Source organism: Entelurus aequoreus, linkage group LG09, assembly GCF_033978785.1.
Source record: "Entelurus aequoreus isolate RoL-2023_Sb linkage group LG09, RoL_Eaeq_v1.1, whole genome shotgun sequence".
NCBI classification, from domain to species: Eukaryota; Metazoa; Chordata; class Actinopteri; order Syngnathiformes; family Syngnathidae; genus Entelurus; species Entelurus aequoreus.
The window spans coordinates 43,508,079-43,528,328 of record NC_084739.1 but is presented as its reverse complement, the minus strand read 5'-3'; the positions used below and the strand labels follow the sequence as shown (position 1 = coordinate 43,528,328).

General features: G+C 39.4%; 1 protein-coding gene across 2 annotated transcripts; it reads right to left on the bottom strand.

The window, feature by feature from the left end:
• Nucleotides 1-367: 367 nt before the first annotated feature.
• On the bottom strand, nucleotides 368-18,454 carry haao (3-hydroxyanthranilate 3,4-dioxygenase). 2 transcript variants are annotated; one of them, XM_062058801.1, is made up of 10 exons: nucleotides 18,281-18,454; nucleotides 18,085-18,163; nucleotides 12,655-12,738; nucleotides 11,990-12,096; nucleotides 9,070-9,159; nucleotides 8,961-9,004; nucleotides 8,748-8,902; nucleotides 923-991; nucleotides 732-814; nucleotides 368-612 (listed from the first exon to the last, which is right to left on the bottom strand). In XM_062058801.1, exons 1-10 carry the CDS (start codon nucleotides 18,367-18,369, stop codon nucleotides 540-542), a joined length of 873 nt encoding a protein of 290 aa, XP_061914785.1. In that variant the 5' UTR covers nucleotides 18,370-18,454; the 3' UTR covers nucleotides 368-539. The 2 variants fall into 2 exon arrangements, with proteins under 2 accessions (XP_061914785.1, XP_061914786.1); XM_062058802.1 differs by having other exon boundaries at nucleotides 8,748-8,893.
• Nucleotides 18,455-20,250: the final 1,796 nt, after the last annotated feature.

Below are 20,250 nucleotides of genomic sequence, written 5' to 3'. Positions count from 1 at the left end.
CATTGAAAAGTACAATGCTTTTCCTTCAAAAATAAGGACATTTCAATGTGACCCCAAACTTTTGAACGGTAGTGTATATATATATATACGTACAGTATATATATGTATATATACGTATCTATATACATACATACGTATATATATGTACATAAATACAGCATAGGATTGATTCTGAGTGTAGTCTTAAAGAAATTATTCCAAAATATAGCGGTCATGTTCGGAAGGAATTAAGCACAATAAACAAGGGTTCAGTGCAGTTTACAGTTGACATTACACATTTTAAAACTAAATTTAATAAATGAATAGTAAGGGACACGCGGTTGAAAATGGACGGATGTATGGAATTTTCAAAATTAGACTATACACAAAGATAACAATGTTTTTATTTACTCTTTTTTAGCGGAAGTACATGTATTTTAAACACTATCATAAAGTCATGCGTGATTAATTTTCCTGTATTCTTTATGCTGATATGAAATTTTCAGTAATTGCTGGTTCACAACAAAACAGTAGATTTAGTGTGTAGTTGTCAGGTATGATCAGGGTCTTTTACGCTCAGGATTTTGCACCACAACCAGTGCAGCAGTTTCCTCATCTCTCTGCCAGTGGTACCTGAAGAAGAAGATGTAAAATATATTGCATTACCAAATCATAGCCTCCATTATGCTGTACATGAAATGTGGTGAAATGATAGAAAGTCACTGATAATGTTGATAATAAAGTTAACTGACTGGTTGTGCTCGGGAATCAGTAAACTATTTCCCGCAGAGAGAGTAAACTCCTGCTCATTCGTGGTTACTTTTGAAGATCCTTCCTGATGGTGACAAATAGAAGAAGATATATTAGTCATTTATACCTAAATTTGGAGTTCAAGTATGTTTTACACAATATGTTAGCTGAGCGAATAATTTATTGAACATACCAGCTGCCAAATCCACACATCACTTTGCGGTAAAGATGACTCAGTCAAACCAGCTCCAAACAAAGTTACCTATCAGGGTCACAAATATTATAGTGTTATGTCATGTTTGAATTATCATAACTGCCATTCTGGAAATACTGATACTTGTAGATTCTACTGTAAACTCACCAACTACTGTGGCCTGTATTCCAACCCCGAGTGATATAAAGGCATGTGCTTGTTTGTGCTTCCATTGTTACTAATTAAGGGTGTACAGATCGAATATTGATAGCGTATGTTGGTCCGTTCCAAGTATTGCATGATATTGGCTTGCACCTAAGATTTCTGACATAAGTTCCAATACAAGCAGTCCTGCACCGTGTTTACTTGTGCAAAGCTGGACAGCCAGTCAACAGTTAAATGTCAATAAGCACACTTGGTTGGTATTTTCTTGTATTTTAGTCAAGTCATTTACAAAATGTAAACGTGATAGACTATTGGCCAGGGGTCACCAACGTGGTGCCCGCGGGCACCAGGTAGCCCGTAAGGACCAGATGAGTAGCCCGCTGGCCTGTTCTAAAAATAGCTCAAATAGCAGCACTTAACAGTCAGCTGCCTCTATTTTTTAAATTGTATTTATTTACTAGCAAGCTGGTCTCGCTTTGCCCGACATTTTTAATTCTAAGAGAGACAAAACTCAAATAGAATTTGAAAATCCAAGAAAATATTTTAAAGACTTGGTCTTCACTTGTTTAAATAAATTCATTATTTTTTTTACTTTGCTTCTTATAACTTTCAGAAAGACAATTTTAGAGAAAAAATACAACCTTAAAAATGATTTTAGGATTTTTAAACACCTATACCTTTTTACCTTTTAAATTCCTTCCTCTTCTTTCCTGACAATTTAAATCAATGTTCAAGTAAAAAAAATTTTTTATTGTAAAGAATAATAAATACATTTTAATTTAATTCTTCATTTTAGCTTCTGTTTTTTCGACGAAGAATATTTGTGAAATATTTCTTCAAACCTATTATGATTAAAATTCAAAAAAAATATTCTGGCAAACCTAGAAAATCTGTAGAATCAAATTTAAATCTTATTTCAAAGTCTTTTGAATTTCTTTTAAAATTTTTGTTCTGGAAAATCTAGAAGAAATAATGATTTGTCTTTGTTAGAAATATAGCTTGGTCCAATTTGTTATATATTCTAACAAAGTGTAGATTGGATTTTAACCTATTTAAAACATGTCATCAAAATTCTAAAGTTAATCTTGATCAGGAAAAATTACTAATGATGTTCCATAAATTCTTTTTTTAAGTTTTTCTCTTCTTTTTTTCGGTTGAACTTTGAATTTTAAAGAGTCGAAATTGAAGATAAACTATGTTTTAAATTTAATTGTCATTTTTTTTCGTGTTTTCTCCTCTTTTAAACCGTTCAATTAAGTGTAAATATCATTAATTATTAATAATAACATAGAGTTAAAGGTAAATTGAGCAAATTGGCTATTTCTGGCAATTTATATAAGTGTGTGTCAAACTGGTAGCCCTTCGCATTAATCAGTATCCAAGAAGTAGCTCTTGGTTTCAAAAAGATTGGTGACCCCTGCTACAGGCTATAGGCTACAGCTAGCAGCTACACAACAGCTAACCACACAATAGCACAAAAGCTTGACGTGAGTAATAAGTGTACGTAACTGAACAATATTGCAGTCTAAAGCGCGACATTTGTCGATATAAACAAGTATCAAATAATTATAGTTGCATATTACTGTACTTGCAGATGCACAGTTTCCGAGGCAGTAACGTATTAGAAAGTATTCACTAACAAACGCATCGTTCAAGGTACTGTGTCATGACCTCCATCCATCCCTCCATTTTCTATCGTTTTTCCCTTTTGGGGTCGCAGGGTGGGTGGGTGGATGGATGCTGAGCTGCATTCGGGGGGAAGGCGGGGTCAGAGGTGGGTAGTAACGCGCTACATTTACTCCGTTACATCTACTTGAGTAACTTTTGGGATAAATTGTACTTCTAAGAGTAGTTTTAATGCAACATACTTTTACTTGTGTATATTTATAGAGAAGAAACGCTACTTTTACTCCACTCCATTTATCTACATTCAGCTCGCTACTCGCTACTGATTTTTATCGATCTGTTAAAGCACGCTTTGTTTGTTTTGGTTTGTCAGACAGACCTTCAAAGTAGGATCTATCGCATGCCTCCGTTTCACCAATCAGATGCAGTCACTGGTGACGTTGGACTCCGTTTCACCAATCACATGCAGTCACTGGTGATGTTGGACCAATCAAACAGAGCCAGGCGGTCACATGACCGTCACACGTGGACCCCGACTTAAACAAGTTGAAAAACTTATTCGGGTGTTACCATTTAGTGGTCAATTGCACATAATATGTACTGTACTGTGCAATCTACTAATAAAAGTTTCAATCAATCAATCAAAAGTGTGAGGGAAAAAAGACACTTTTTTATTTCAACCGTACCTCTCGTCAAAAGCCTAAAGACTGACCGCACAGTTCCTGTCTTCACAATAAAAGTGCCGCTCCATCGCGCCTGCGCTAACAAAATAATAGTCTCCGAAAGCCAGCGCAAACAAGCTAGCAAGCTACGGAGTTTGCCGCTAATGTATTTCTTGTAAAGTGTATAAAAACGAATATGGAAGCTGGACAAATAAGATGCCAAAAACCAACCACTTTCATGTGGTATTAGACAGAAAGGAGGAACTTTTTTTCTCCTCCATTTGAAAACGTGGACGTCATCATCACTACTGTCTGATTCCAATCAATGCAAGTCATCAGAATCAGGTAATACACCAACTTATATTCTTGTCTTCATGAAAGAAAGGAATCTATATGTTAAACATGCATGTATATTCATTAAAACAACTTTAACATGTGAACAAAAATGGCAAAATAAATAAATATAAATTATATACTGTATATATAAATGTATGTGTATATATATATATATATATATATATATATATATATATATATATATATATATATATATATATATATATATATATATATATATATATATATATATATATATATATATATATATGTATGTGTGGGAAAAAATCACAAGACTATTTCATCTCTACAGGCCTGTTTCATGAGGGGTTTCCTCAATCCTCAGGAGATTTATATATATATATATATATATATATATATATATATATATATATATATATATATGATATGTGTGTGTATATATATATATATATATATATATATATATATATATATATATATATATATATATATATATATATACATATATATATATATATATATGATATGTGTATATATATATATATATATGATATGTGTGTGTATGTATATATATATATGATATGTGTGTATATATATATATATATATATATATATATATATATATATATATATATATATATATATATATATATATATATATATATATATATATATACATATATATATATATATATATGATATGGGTGTGTATGTATATGTATATATGAAGTAGATCACCTCGACTTGGTCATTTAAAAAGTAGCTTGCCTGCTGAAAAAGTGTGGGCACCCCTGGCTTACCTGAACTCAACATCAAATTTGAGGAAGCACATCGCGGTAAATAACGTTAGTAGATATTTTGGCTGTCACCATAGGCTGATGTTAGCTTCCCTGCTATGAATCACTGTCAAATGTACATCGTGTGGGGACATTTATTAACGCACTGCAGACTCACAGACACACACACACACACACACACACACACACACACACACACACACACACACACACACACACACACACACACACACACACCCACACATAGAAACACCAATCAGAAGTGCACAGTGTGTTTACCATGAATTGATTAACGTTGAAAAACTTATTGGGGTGTTACCATTTAGTGGTCAATTGTACGGAATATGTACTGTACTGTGCAATCTACTAATACAAGTTTCAATCAATCAATCAATGAATGCCTACTGAGCCTATGGTGCTGTTAAGTTATAGTGACTCAATTTGCCTTAATTTTTTTTATTTTAATGTATTATTATTTAATATATATTATTGTTTTAGTTGCTTAAGAGATATTCCTGGCTCTGAATTTGCTCATTGCTATTTTTATGTTTTTGTGCATTATTTGTTGCCGTCATCATTAAACGAACAGGTTACTCATCAGTTACTCAGTACTTGAGTAGTTTTTTCACAACATACTTTTTACTTTTACTCAAGTAAATATTTGGGTGACTACTCCTTACTTTTACTTGAGTAATAAATCTCTAAAGTAACAGTACTCTTACTTGAGTACAATTTCTGGCTACTCTAACCCACATGGGCGGGGTACACCCTTGACAAGTCTCCACCTCATCACAGGGCCAACACAGATAGACAGACAACATTCACACTCACATTCACACACTATGGACCATTTAGTGTTGCCAATCAACCTATCCCATGTGCATGTCTTTGGAGGTGGGAGGAAGCCAGAGTACCCGCAGAGAACCCACACAGTCATGGGGAAAACATGCAAACTCTACTAAGAATCGGGAATCGAACCCAGAACCTTCGTAACGTGAGGCTAACTAACCCATGTCCTGCCGTGTCATGACCTTTATTTCAGTAATTATTGTAATCAGCCAACACTCAAGGCTCCAATATTGATATCATATCGGAGGTGAAAAAGTTTTTTAAGGACTGCCGTAATTATCGTACAACCGCACTGCTATTTGTAATATTATGGTAAGCGTGTTTGAAAATGTCACTCCAAATGTCTTTGTAAAGCAAGGGTCCCGAAACCGGATACGGCCCCCCAGCGTCTAAAATCCGGCCCGCGGGAAGTCCCAAGTAAAAAAAAAATAATAATAATAATTTTTTTTATTTTTTTTAAATATTATTATTTTTTAAATTTGTCCTTACTAGTCCATTTTCTACCGTCTTCTAGCCACTCAGGCAAATCATATTGTCTAAAAATGCATTTTACCATCGATAACGTGACATGCAGCAAGTGCGCTCTTTAAGTCAATTAGTGCGCGAGGAATATATATGTATGAATATATATATATATATATATATATATATATATATATATATATATATATATATATATATATATATATATATATATATATATATATATATATATATATATATATATATATATATATATAGACATATATATATATAGGGAAGGTGTGGCGAAGTTGGTAGAGTGGCTGTGCCAGCAATCGGAGTGTTGCTGGTTACTGGGGTTCAATTCCCACCTTCTACCTTCCTAGTCACGTCCGTTGTGTCCTTGGGCAAGACACTTCACCCTTTGCCTCTGATGGCTGCTGGTTAGCGCCTTGCATGGCAGCTCCCGCCATCAGTGTGTGAATGTGTGTGTGAATGGGTAAATGTGGAAATACTGTCAAAGCGCTTTGAGTACCTTGAAGGTAGAAAAGCGCTATACAAGTATAACCCATTTATTTATTTATTTATATATATATATACATTGACAAATACATATACATAGACATATACAAATATACACACATATATATACATTTATATATACATATATACACACACACACACATTTACATATAATATATATATATATATATATATATATATATATATATAGTGCGGCCCCCAGCCAAATTGTTTTACCCCAATGCGGCCCCGGAGTCAAAAAGTTTGGGGACCCCTGTTCATGACAAATGGTATTTGAATTACATAACACAAGATGTGATTGCTATTATATACAGTGCATTTATAAATGTATGTACACAGGAAACTTTTTTTTTTTTTTTGGGTGAAAAATATTTTCGAATATTTCCATCCAGGATCCCCACAAGGTTCAGGTGGGGACTGGAACCGTAAGCTTCTGAGGCATGAACATGCGTGGAACAGGGACTGGAACCATGGGAGGCTTGAACAAGTGTGGAGCAGGAATAGGTGGAACCACAACCGTTATTTTGCATGGAGCAGAAACAGGTGGTGCCAGAACTTTGGAAAACTGTGGAGTGGGTAAGATTAAGATTAAAGATTAAAGTACCAATGATTGTCACACACACACTAGATGTGGTGAAATTTGTCCTCTGCATTTGTCCCATCCCCTTGGGGAGCAGTGGGCAGCAGCACCAAAATGATTCCCGGGCGCGGGCGCCGCTGGAGGATGGAGCTTGAGTCTTGAAGAGTTTAGGCTGACCAATTGCTTTAACTCTTGAAAAAATGTTCATGGAGTCAGCTACAGTTGACTTAATGTCCCTTGGTGGAGGCTGTCGTAAAATTTGTCATGGAAAGAGTGTCTGTACTAAGCACAACCTGTATACATGCCCGCCGCTTACGCCTTAGTATGCACGTCACTGCGTGCGCCTCTGCGTGCGCCTCTGCGTGCGCCTCTGCGTGCGCCTCTGCGGCCGACGGCGTGAGGTCATCCGGCTTTAAAAGGTTTGAGACTTGGTCCCGCTGGATGACACCCCAAGTCTTGTAAACAGAAGCAAGGTGGCTTTTTATCATACCGTACTCAGGCTGTAGGCGAGGGAGAAGCAGCTGTCCGCGCCTGTGTTTGGCGAAGAGGTGGTCCATGTGGGAAGCACGCTGGGGACGGCTTCTGTGTGCGGTGAGTACGGGAAAAAACCCCCAGCAAAACAAAGTCCATCAGGGCAATCTCCTCGGCATTTGAAGAATACCTTTGTGCCTGTGTCTCAGTCTTCATCTTCTTGTAGATGCTTCTCTTCTCCCCTTCTGTGAGAACACTTTTGGCAGGTTCATTCTGTCACCGTTCAGGTTCCCAGGATGCGGAAGGTAGGCAGCATGCATGTAAGATGAATCTTTACTTCTTAAACAAGGCAAAATACGAAGAGGTCATGCAGTTGGGAAACGCAGGCAAAGTATAACATAGCAAAACTTAAATATCTTGGCATCGCATAGTTAACAAACATGAAGCGTAAACAGTCGCCAACGGCAAACAATGGACCTGAGATGAGTGAACGGCGAGACGGGTACATGAGGGGCGTGATTAGTGTTGGCGGCAGGTGGGAACACCACTCAATAAACGTAATTCAATAATAAGAAAGTAAACAAAAGCAGGCAGGGAATGCTGGGAACGGAACTAAACACTGAACAAAAAGAACAACAAATCCAAAGGTCATGACACGGCCCTTTTACACAGTGGGGATGGTGTTCTTTGGATCCATGTTAGCATTTGTCTGCCAACAAACGTGCGTTAAGTTGATGTCAAAGCTTTCAATTGTGATCTCATATGACCATAGATTCTCCCGAAAGCCTTGTCTGAATTATTCAGATGTTCATTGGCAAACTTAAGACGGGCCTGTACATGTGTCTTCATAATAGTCAGAATTATTGGCGGTTGGTGTGATTTACATATATACATACATATGCATTAACGGATGTGTGATTAAATACTTATTACACATTTTTTTAGTTGTTCTTGAATGCAGCTGAGATAGGCTCCAGCACCCACCGCAATCCCCGAAAGGGACGAGCGGTAGAAAATGGATGGATGGATTGGATTTTCTCTGTTAAAAAGACATGCACCTGGGGATAAGTTGATTGGCAACACTAAATTGGCCCTAGTGTGTGAATGTGAGTGTGAATGTTGTCTGTCTATCTGTGTTGGCCCTGCGATGAGGTGGTGACTTGTCCAGGGTGTACCCCGCCTTCTGCCTGAATGCAGCTGAGATAGGCTCCAACACCCCCCGCGACTCCGAAAGGGACAAGCAGTAGAAAATGGATGGATGGAAAATTAGCCTACCATAAAAAATGTTTGCAAAGGAGCAGCAGATCAAATATTGCCCACTGTTCAAATGTATGGTTCGTAGATGATCGTACCTCTGTCTCAAACTGTGCCCCAAACATGTTTATTGGGTTGCCGTTGGTCAGGAATGGCTTATGTTTATCCAGCCAAGAGTTAAAGCTGAAGGGTGACATCACATTCATGTTGTTCATCTGGAATGGAGGGTCTCTGAAGTCTTCGTCTGCACCAACAAAAAACAAAACACAATAAATGAGGATTCTTGCATTGACTTAAACATGATGGCTCACTGGGATCTGGTTTTCCTGTCTTGCACTGCTTTGATGCCATGAACCTGCAAATAATAATAAATAATTAAAATAAATACAGAGGAGGATCTTAAATGTGCATGTTTCTTACTCTTGGATGATTGGCACCAGTTGGGTTCCAAGATTTTGGCAATAGAACCATTTCTCAAACAGGATGTCCATCGTGTTGTCTACGTAGTACCTAGAGATATCAACACGTATGTATGTCCACAGAATACCCCTCAATCTGATATAAACTGAAATTGTATTGTGATAAAATAAAATCCAGTAATACAAAATGTGGGAAAATCTTTGTCTTTTGCACAATTTGAGATGTGGTTTGAGTGATTTTAGATCCCTACCTAAGGCTGGGTAACGAATTCGACACTTTTATAAAAACCAACCAAATCCTGTAGATTCAAGTAAAATCAAACGGTGCTTGTGGCGTCACGCCCGGTTGCAGACTAAACACTTGACGAGGAAACAAGCACTCAAACAGCACTCTCGGCACCTAAATGTAAAGTCAGGCTCCACTTTTCCAAAGTGCGCTACCATGATGTAAATGTACTTTAGCTTTGCCAAATGCATGCTACTGATTCGCATCACCAATTTTACATTATGATGTGAACACCTCTGAATTCGCAATAAAAACTACAACTAAGAAGCATGTTACAGTTAAACAGCAAGTGTGTAATAAGTACACTATTTACAGTATAAACACTTTGTAGGGTGCAACAAAAGCCTAGAGTCGATTCAGTTTAATGGCAAAGGTTACTTCCTGACAATAGTAGACAGATCGTAGCCTATACACTATTGCTGTCTAACATCTTGGAATCGCTATGTCAAGCAAAAAGTCCTCATGTGTCCAGGGACGTTTTCCGGAGTTTATAAACAATAAAAAAGACAAAAGATTGTGTGGTAATAAAAAATATCGATGTAATCGTTGTAGTATCGACTATGCACGGCCCTTGTACTTAATATCGTTACATTCAATGGCTGTGTTGATCCACCCATGGCATTTATTTATATTAAAGAGCGCTAGCTTGCTGTTAGCTATTCCATCTCCTATGGTGTGTAGTAAAGCATGTTTAGCTATTCCTCGTCCAGCAGGAATGATTCTTGTGAAAACGCAGTTTATTTGTCAACGTGGAGGGCGATGATTAGTGATTTAGAAGTAGCTAAAACACTGCCGACTGCGGATGGATCGCTGCTAGCTCTCTAGCCATGTTTAAAGCACCTCTTCCAGAGTGGCGCTTAAGTGTGAAAAGCTTCAAAACCCTCAAATCTAAACTCCAAACATCCCAGAACAAGCTAGTCAGATTACTTCTAGACCTCCACCCCAGATCCCACCTCACTCCTACCCACTTCTCAAAGTGGGCTGGCTCAGGGTGGAGGACAGAGTAAAACAACTTGCACTCAGCCTGGTCTATAAAATCCGCTACACCTCCCTGATACCGAAGTACATGTCAAACTACTTAACGTAAATGACCGCCGTAACCACAACACCAGGGGGAGCTCCACTAACCACGTTAAACCCAGATTCCGATCTAACAAAGGTCTTAACTCATTCTCTTTCTATGCCACATCAATGTGGAATGCGCTCCCAACAGGTATAAAAGAAAGGGCATCTCAACCCTCCTTCAAAACCGCAATAAAAGTACACCTCCAGGCAGCTATGTAATGTAATCAATCAAATATAGATACTTGTTCTTATGCCTTCTGATCTCTCTCTCTCTCTCTCTCTCTCTCTCTCTCTCTCTCTCTCTCTCTCTCTCTCTTCTCTCTCTCTCTCTCTCTCTCTCTCTCTCTCTCTCTCTCCTCTCTCTCTCTCTCTCCTCTCTCTCTCTCTCTCTCTCTCTCTCTCTCTCTCTCTCTCTCTCTCTATGTCCACTACTTGCTGTACATATCCTACCAAGTCAGACCTACACTGTTCCAATATCCATTTCTCTGCTCTCAATTGTTTGATGACTGATGATAACAACCAAACCTAACTCCCCCCCTCTACACCCCGGATTGTAAATAATGTAAATAATTCAATGTGATTATCTTGTGTGATGACTGTATTATGATGATAGTAATACACTACCGTTCAAAAGTTTGGGGTCACCCAAACAATTTGTGGAATAGCCTTCATTTTTAAGAACAACAATAGACTGTCGAGTTTCAGATAAAAGTTCTCTTTTTCTGGCCATTTTGAGCGTTTAATTGACCCCACAAATGTGATGCTCCAGAAACTCAATCTGCTCAAAGGAAGGTCAGTTTTGTAGCTTCTGTAGCGAGCTAAACTGTTTTCAGATGTGTGAACATGATTGCACAAGGGTTTTCTAATCATCAATTAGCCTTCTGAGCCAATGAGCAAACACATTGTACCATTAGAACACTGGAGTGATAGTTGCTGGAAATGGGCCTCTATACACCTATGTAGATATTGCACCAAAAACCAGACATTTGCAGCTAGAATAGTCATTTACCACATTAGCAATGAGTGTATTTCGTTAAAGTTAAGACTAGTTTAAAGTGCTTTTCCTTCAAAAATAAGGACATTTCAATGTGACCCCAAACTTTTGAACGGTAGTGTATATCTGGTAGTATATATCTGTATCATGAATCAATTTAAGTGGACCCCGACTTAAACAAGTTGAAAAACTTATTCGGGTGTTACCATTTAGTGGTCAATTGTACGGAACATGTACTTCACTGTGCAAACTAATAATAAAAGTCTCAATCAATCAATCAATCACCTCCATTGTTTGTTTTTAACCCAAAATACGTCCAATCTACTTTTCATGTCTCCACAGTTAGTCTGCTTGTAAGTACACCATGCGTACACCATTGCTCGTTTTACCAGCAATGTCACGATGTGACGACGACGCGCCTTCATGTCCGAAAAAACTTAAATATTTTTCAGAAGCAGTATAGTTCCGTTTTTAATTTGTTAGTATTGTGGTACTTTATTAGTACCAGCATACCGTACAACCCTAGTTCTTTTATTTGGTGTTGAAGCCTGTTTTCATCAATTAAGGAGACCCAACCTGAGGCAGTCAGTTTCAGTGAGCAGTCGCCTCCGCTCCACCACGAGTCCCACAGCGTTGGCTTGTCTCTGTGGGGAATGCGGGATCCGAGCAGGCAGCAGAAACATCTGACAAAGGAAATAGACCTCAATAAAGTGCACAAATCACGTACAATGGTTTATTTAAAAATTCAAAACTTCCATGTTAGAGGGTTAACACTTGAACTATATGATCAACCTGTGGAGAATTATTAACTGACGTTGCTGTGCTACAACCGACTGCTGTGTAGTTTTGACTTTAAAGTTGCTCAGTCAAGGGTTAACAGTTGACAATTTAATCATTTTCAAACGAAAATATTGTGGACAACCTGCATGGCACTCCGACATGCCATTATTTTTTTTATATCATAACGTCTGTTCAGGTTTATGCAAAAATTGAGCTCATCATGGTTTGATTTATGGTGCGATCCCAACCTTAACCTGAAATCGTGCGTTGGAATGAGTTATTTTGATACACCCCCGGTTCAGCATTTATCACAGAGTAAATGAGAAACTTCTGACTGGTTCTGTATGTTGCAATATCCACACATTATTATATCATATCTTACAAGTAACTCACTTTGCATTAGCGTTTCTTGTTGGTACAGTTTTCCATTGATTAATTGTAATGACATAATTGAAGCTCACCTCTCCCTCCTTGATATGCACATCCTTGTTTTTTCCATTTTCAATCACCTTCAGACACATGTCTCCTTTCAACTGGTAGAATAGCTGTTGGAAAAAATAACATAACCTTTAACGTACAGTATTATGTAGCATTGGGAGAGTTGCCGCTAGGCTACCCAGCATGCCTTGCGGGTACTTTAATTCTAAATACAGTTATAGTTACGTGTTTGTTAGCGCATAGCCAATTGTTTTAGTACCCTAGAGTACTAGTACTTTGTTTATGCTCTGTGAACTGACTGTTTACTGTTTATTATTTATTTACGCACAAGTAAGGTTCAGCACGGTAGAAGAGGGGTTAGTGCGTCTGCCTCACAATACGAAGGTCCTGGGTTCGATCCTGCACTCGGGATCTTTCTGTGTGGAGTTTGCATGTTCTCCCCGTGACTGCGTGGGTTCCCTCCGGGGACTCCGGCTTCCCCCCACCTCCAAAGACATGCACCTGGGGATAGGTTGATTGGCAACACTAAATTGGCCCTAGTGTGTGAATGTGAGTGTGAATGTTGTCTGTCTATCTGTGTTGGTCCTGCGATGAGGTGGCGACTTGTCCAGGGTGTACCCCGCCTAACGCCCGAATGCAGCTGAGACTCCCGCGACCCCGAACGGGACAAGCGGTAGAAAATGGATGGATGGGATAAGTAAGGTTGACATTCCGTTTAATGGCATTCTATGAATATTCATCTTTACACTTGGCGAGAGATTTAGCGCTTACGTTTAGATTTAGATTTAGGTTTAGATCTAACTCTTAGCACTCACATTTAGATTCAGAAATTTTAATTTAAGATTTAGATTTAAAATGTAGGTTTAGATGTAACATTCAGGTTTTGATTTAACAATTAGCGGTTATGTAGATCCAAGATTTAGATTTAACATTTAGGTTTCAATGCAACATTTATTTCTAGATTTAACATTTAAATTTAGATTCAACATTTAGATTTAGATTTAAAGAGGCTGTTTGCAATATTTACAAAGATGCTTAGAGGGCGCCAACTTTTCAAACTCTTACGGCTTCTCGTACGTAATGACATGCACGCGCATTAGCTTTAGGTGTTGTTAGCTAATAACAGCAATTTGATAGCGTTAGCTGTCATTGAATGTATATTCTATCATAACAACATGACTGCAAATTGTTCATTGCTTCTCTTGGACTGCTTTTGTGCACACGCTCTCTGCGCTTATGTATTGACGATACCGGGTGAGTGACGGCTGAAAACATCAATCATTTTATTCGGGCCAGAATTTTTTATTTTTTATGAAATCAACTATGTAACTTTGAAAATGTTACTGCGAGGAAGTTGCAAACAGCACTTTTAACATTTAGATTTAGATTTAACATTTAGCTTTAGCATTTATATTTAGACCGCCTTATTTAAATAAGGATTCGACGTGCCTACCAGGCGTTTACCACGGAGACAATCATGTTCTTCACATTCATATTCTCATGCTCCTACCTGTGTGCCATGTGTTGAACCAGCAGGATATATCTATAGTCTGTAACATATTTTCTAAATCGCAATCTAAACAACAGAAACATTTGCATACAGACACTTTCTGACACTTTTCTTTCACTTTCACATTCAGTGCGCGAGGCTGTGGATCGCATCACCAGCACATTCGTATGTCTGGAATGACTAAAACGCAAGAAAATGTCGATCTCATGATCTACTCTTCCCTCACTCATGAACAAGACCCCTTAGGTACTTAAACTATATTAAACTATATTGTAGTAATATATTTCCTAAATTAAAAAATGAACAACATTAAAATAAACGCCACCAAACGCATCAATTGAATTCATTTTATTTAGCCCCATAAGTTGTCCAGCAGCAATGGTATTATGAAATGAAATTGCTGAATAGATGATATGTGTAATATTTTTATTTCTGACCGTCAACCAAAATGTTGACACACATGCGTTGGACGGATGATTTTCATCTGTCAGTTTGCACGTTCTTCTGACATGTGCTAAACAAATTGCCAAAAAGTGCTGTCAAAATGTTAATGAGTGTTGATAAATCACATGTTGCATGCTGTATAACTATATTTTAATTCCCTCCTCACAGTTTTGTGGGCGTTTTAATGATCAGCATATATTTTGCATCTTCATGAAGACAAAGGTGAGCTAAATAAGGCGCGCCATCCACTTTGCGTCTAACATACGCAATCCACTTTGCACACGTTTAGTAGATCAGCTTTGCGTGTGCTATCAGATTTGCACGTTTTAGTGCACGCAAACCTTTAGTGAATCAGGCCCTTAAAGTCCACATTAAATTGAAATTTAAACGTGCTGAAAATTAGTTGAATGTGAGAAAAGTGAGTTTAATATGAGAAATATATCTGCTAGAAAAGTGCGATTAAACTTTTACATTCAGCACTCCATACGAAATAAATGTTGATTATCAATCAATCAATGTTTATTTATATAGCCCTAAATCACAAGTGTCTCAAAGGGCTGTACAAGCCACAACGACATCCTCGGTACAGAGCCCACATACGGGCAAGGAAAAACTCACCCCAGTGGGACGTCGGTGAATGACTATGAGAAACCTTGGAGAGGACCGCATATGTGGGTAACCCCCCCCCTCTAGGGGAGACCGAAAGCAACGGATGTCGAGTGGGTCTGACATAACATTGTGAAAGTCCAGTCCACAGTGGATCCAACACATCAGCGGGAGTCCAGTCCACAGCGGGGCCAACAGGAAACCATCCCGAGCGGAGACGGGTCAGCAGCGCAGGGATGTCCCCAACCGATGCACAGGCTAGTGGTCCACCCGGGGTCCCGGCTCTGGACAGCCAGCACTTCATCCATGGCCACCGGACCTATGCAACTCCCCCTCGCAAGGGACAGGGGAGAAGAGGAGAGAAGAAAAGAAACGGCAGATCAACTGGTCTAAAAAAGGGGGGGGTCTATTTAAAGGCTAGATTATACAAATGAGTTTTAAGATGGGACTTAAATGCTTCTACTGAGGTAGCATCTCTAACTGTTACCGGGAGGGCATTCCAGAGTACTGGAGCCCGAATAGAAAACGCTCTATAGCCCGCAGACTTTTTTTTGGCTCTGGGAATCACTAATAAGCCGGAGTTCTTTGAACGCAGATTTCTTGTCGGGACATATGGTACAATACAATCGGCGAGATAGGCTGGAGCTAAACCGTGTAATATTTTATACGTAAGTAGTAAAACCTTAAAGTCGCATCTTAAGTGCACAGGAAGCCAGTGCAAGTGAGCCAGTATAGGCGTAATATGATCAAACTTTCTTGTTTTTGTCAAAAGCCTTGCAGCCGCATTTTGTACCAACTGTAATCTTTTAATGCTAGACATAGGGAGGCCCGAAAATAATACGTTACAGTAATCGAGACGAGACGTAACGAACGCATGAATAATGATCTCAGCGTCGCTAGTGGACAAGATGGAACGAATTTTAGCGATATTACGGAGATGAAAGAAGGCCGTTTTAGTAACACTCTTAATGTGTGACTCAAACGAGAGAGTTGGGTCGAAGATAATACCCAGATTCTTTACCGAGTCTCCTTGTTTAATTGTTTGGTTGTCAAATGTTAAGGTGGTATTATTAAATAGATGTTGGTGTCTAGCAGGACCGATAATCAGCATTTCCGTTTTCTTAGCGTTGAGTTGCAAAAAGTTAGCGGACATCCATTGTTTAATTTCATTAAGACACGCCTCCAGCTGACTACAGTCCGGCGTGTTGGTCAGCTTTAGGGGCATGTAGAGTTGAGTGTCATCAGCATAACAGTGAAAGCTAACACCGTACTTGCGTATGATGTCACCCAGCGGCAGCATGTAAATACTAAAGAGTGCAGGGCCAAGAACCGAACCCTGGGGAACTCCGCACGTTACCTTAACATAGTCCGAGGTCACATTGTTATGGGAGACACACTGCATCCTGTCAGTAAGATAAGAGTTAAACCAAGACAAGGCTAAGTCTGACATACCAATACGTGTTTTGATACGCTCTAATAAAATATTATGATCGACGGTATCGAAAGCGGCGCTAAGATCAAGAAGCAGCAACATAGATGACGCATCAGAATCCATCGTTAGCAATAGATCATTAGTCATTTTTGCGAGGGCTGTCTCCGTAGAGTGATTTGCCCTGAAACCGGATTGAAAAGGTTCACAGAGATTGTTAGTCACTAAGTGTTCATTTAGCTGCTGTGCAACAGTTTTTTCGAGAATTTTGGAAATAAACGGAAGGTGGGAGACCGGTCGGTAGTTTACCATGAGGTCAGGATCGAGGTTAGGTCTTTTGAGCAGAGGATGAATAACCGCTTTTTTGAATGCTAGGGGAACAGTGCCGGAGGAAAGTGATAAGTTTATAATATTTAACACTGATGGACCTAATAATACAAACAGTTCCTTGATAAGTTTCCCAGGAAGTGGGTCAAGTAAACATGTTGTTTGTTTTATCCCACTTACACGCTGTAATAATTCCTCTAATGTTATTTCATCAAAAATAGAGAGACTATTTTGGAGGGCAGTGTCCGTCGTATATACAGTCGTATTTGTGTTAATAGAGCCCATTTTTTATTGTATTTGTGTTAATAGAGCCCATTATGCTTAGAATTATCAACCCGGGACCTCGAGAGGGACACGCGGTAGAAAATGGATGGATGGATAGAATTATCAACATTTTGTAAATACTGCATGTTATCATGAATACATACATACTTACAGCATGTATATAAAACAGTGTTGAAGGTTTTTGGAGTTCTTTTTAGACAAAATAGATCATATCGCCATTACCTGCATTTTTAGCGGCCTCTTGCGAACAGTTTTTCAAACATATTGAGAACTCACCAAAAGGAAAAGACGTGATTGTTGATGACAAACATCCCCAACAATTGTCGTTGAAGTGGAAGTGTGATGTGAATACTGTTTCAAATGTAGAAATTACAATGGTCACGCCCATCTATCCATCCATTTTCTACCGCTTGTCCCTTTCGGGGTCGCGGAGGTGCTGGAGCCTATTTCAGCTACTGTACATTCGAGCGGAAGGCATGGTACACCCTGGACAAGTCCCCACCTCATCACAGGGCCAACACAGATAAACAGACAACATTCACACTCACATTCACACACTAGGGCCAATTTAGTGTTGCCAATCAACCTATCCCCAGGTGTATGTCTTTGGAAGTGGGAGGAAGCCGGAGTACCCGGAGGGAACCCACGCAGTCATGGGGAGAACATGCAAACTCCACACAGAAAGATCCCAAACCCAGGATCAAACCCAGGACCTTCGTATGTACTAACCCCTTCGCCACCGTGCTGCCCTAGTCACGCCCATGTGATGTGAAAATGTGTTTGCCTTCATGAGAAAGTCAACACTTACAGTACATACATGATGGAATCAATTCATGTGTGCTTGTCCTTTACCTCCTCGCCTTCTTCTATATGGTAATCTTTCCTAGTGTTTGGTCCTCCAACAAACATAATATTCAACTGGGAAAAGTGCCTGGATGAAACAAAAATCAGATGCATGTCTTTAAACAGCAGACGTGACCTCGTGAGATTCTGGTTAGATAGCCAGTGCCGATGCGCAGACCATATACCATGTCACAGATTTACTCACATGAGCTTGTTGCACACTGGCGGCAGGAAAGCATTCTGATTCTTTGCTATCCACTCCTCCACGTTCACAAGAAGATGACTATTGCTCATTATTTTTGATTCAACGTCTTGAGTGTTGTTGCTGTATTATGTCACTTTGGACTGTTGTCTTTCAAAAGATTAGGCAGACTAACTGAAGCTGAAAGTCCAAAATGCAAAAGTGGGTGTAGGAAAGTGGGAGGAGTTGTGCAATGGTGAAAGGTTGTTACCATGACATTAAGCTCTGGAGACCCACTTTATTGACTTGTTTTAGGTTTTGCAACAGGATCTTTTACAAAAAGGCTGCTGGTAGAGTCCTACATTTCAAATTTTCTACAACTCTTATTTTTGGTGATAGAGTGATTGGAGCACATACTTGTTGGTCACAAAAAACATTCATGAAGTTTGGTTCTTTTATAAATGTATTATGGGTCTACTAAAAATGTGACCAAATCTGCTGGGTCAAAAGTATACATACAGCAATGTTAATATTTGGTTACATGTCCCTTGGCAGGGCAGCACGGTGGAAGAGGGGTTAGTGCGTCTGCCTCACAATACGAAGGTCCTGAGTAGTCGTGAGTTCAATCCCGGCCTCGGGATCTTTCTGTGTGGAGTTTGCATGTTCTCCCCGTGACTGCGTGGGTTCCCTCCGGGTACTCCGGCTTCCTCCCACCTCCAAAGACATGCACCTGGGGATAGGTTGATTGGCAACACTAAATTGGCCCTAGTGTGTGAATGTGAGTGTGAATGTTGTCTGTCTATCTGTGTTGGCCCTGCGATGAGGTGGCGACTTGTCCAGGGTGTACCCCGCCTTCCGCCCGATTGTAGCTGAGATAGGCTCCAGCGCCCCCCGCGACCCCGAAGGGAATAAGCGGTAGAAAATGGATGGATGGATGTCCCTTGGCAAGTTTCACTGCAATAAGGAGCACTTTTGGTAGCCATCCACAAGCTTCTGGCAAGCTTCTGGTTGAATATTTGACCACTCCTCTTGACAAAATTGGTGCAGTTCAGCTATATTTGTTGGTTTTCTGACATCGACTTGTTTCTTCAGCATTGTCCACACGTTTAAGTCAGGACTTTGGGAAGGCCATTCTAAAACCTTAATTCTAGCCTGATTTAGCCATTCCTTTACCACTTTTGATGTGTGTTTGGGGTCATTGTCCTGTTGGAACACCCAACTGCGCCCAAGACCCAACCTCCGGGCTGATGATTTTAGGTTGTCCTGAATAATTTGGAGTTAATTCTCCTTTTTCATTGTCCCATTTACTCTCTGTAAAGCACCAGTTCCATTGGCAGCAAAATAGGCCCAAAGCATAATACTACCACCACCATGCTTGACAGTAGGTGTGGTGTTCTTGGGATTAAAGCCCTCATCCTTTTCTCCTCCAAACATATTGCTGGGTATTGTGGCCAAACAGCAACATTTTTGTTTCATCTGACCACAGAACTTTCCTCCAGAAGGTCTTATCTTTGTCCATGTGATGTCAGATGAGAGGCAGCGTACATTTCATTGTCAGCGTAAATTTTGATACATCTCACCATGGCCGTTAAAAAGGGTGTACAGCAGGTTTTTGTGCGTACGCAAGTTTTGTACATGAGCCCCCCCCCCAAGGGAGAGGCGGGCGAGGGATAGACTGATGACAGCTGAGGCCACAACACAAACTGCTTCCAAATAAATTAATTTCTAAACTTAAAATAGACCCATATACCTATACATGTAATTAATTGCGACTTAATTGGAGTCAATCAACGTGACTCCGGTTGATTGACGGGCGAACGGACGATGTTGGCAATAGGTAATGAAAAAGTTGAGTCTTCAGCCTTATCATGGATCAAAGTAAAAGACCAAAGAAGCCATCAGGTGCCCAATTTAGAAAAAGAATATGAGAAACGGGCACAAGATAAAGGTATGCAGATTTCTATGAGTGACAAGAGTGACCGTAGGCTATAGGC

Bases quoted from the DNA above. Each gene is read 5' to 3' on its own strand.
- haao (XM_062058801.1), bottom strand. From the start codon at position 18,369: ATGAGCAATAGTCATCTTCTTGTGAACGTGGAGGAGTGGATAGCAAAG. The intron at 992-8,747 runs GTACGATCATCT...TGACCCTGATAG, and splicing joins GGGCACAGTTTGAGACAGAG to GTAACTTTGTTTGGAGCTGG. The intron at 613-731 runs GTCAGTTAACTT...CTTCTTCTTCAG, and splicing joins CTGATTCCCGAGCACAACCA to GTACCACTGGCAGAGAGATG.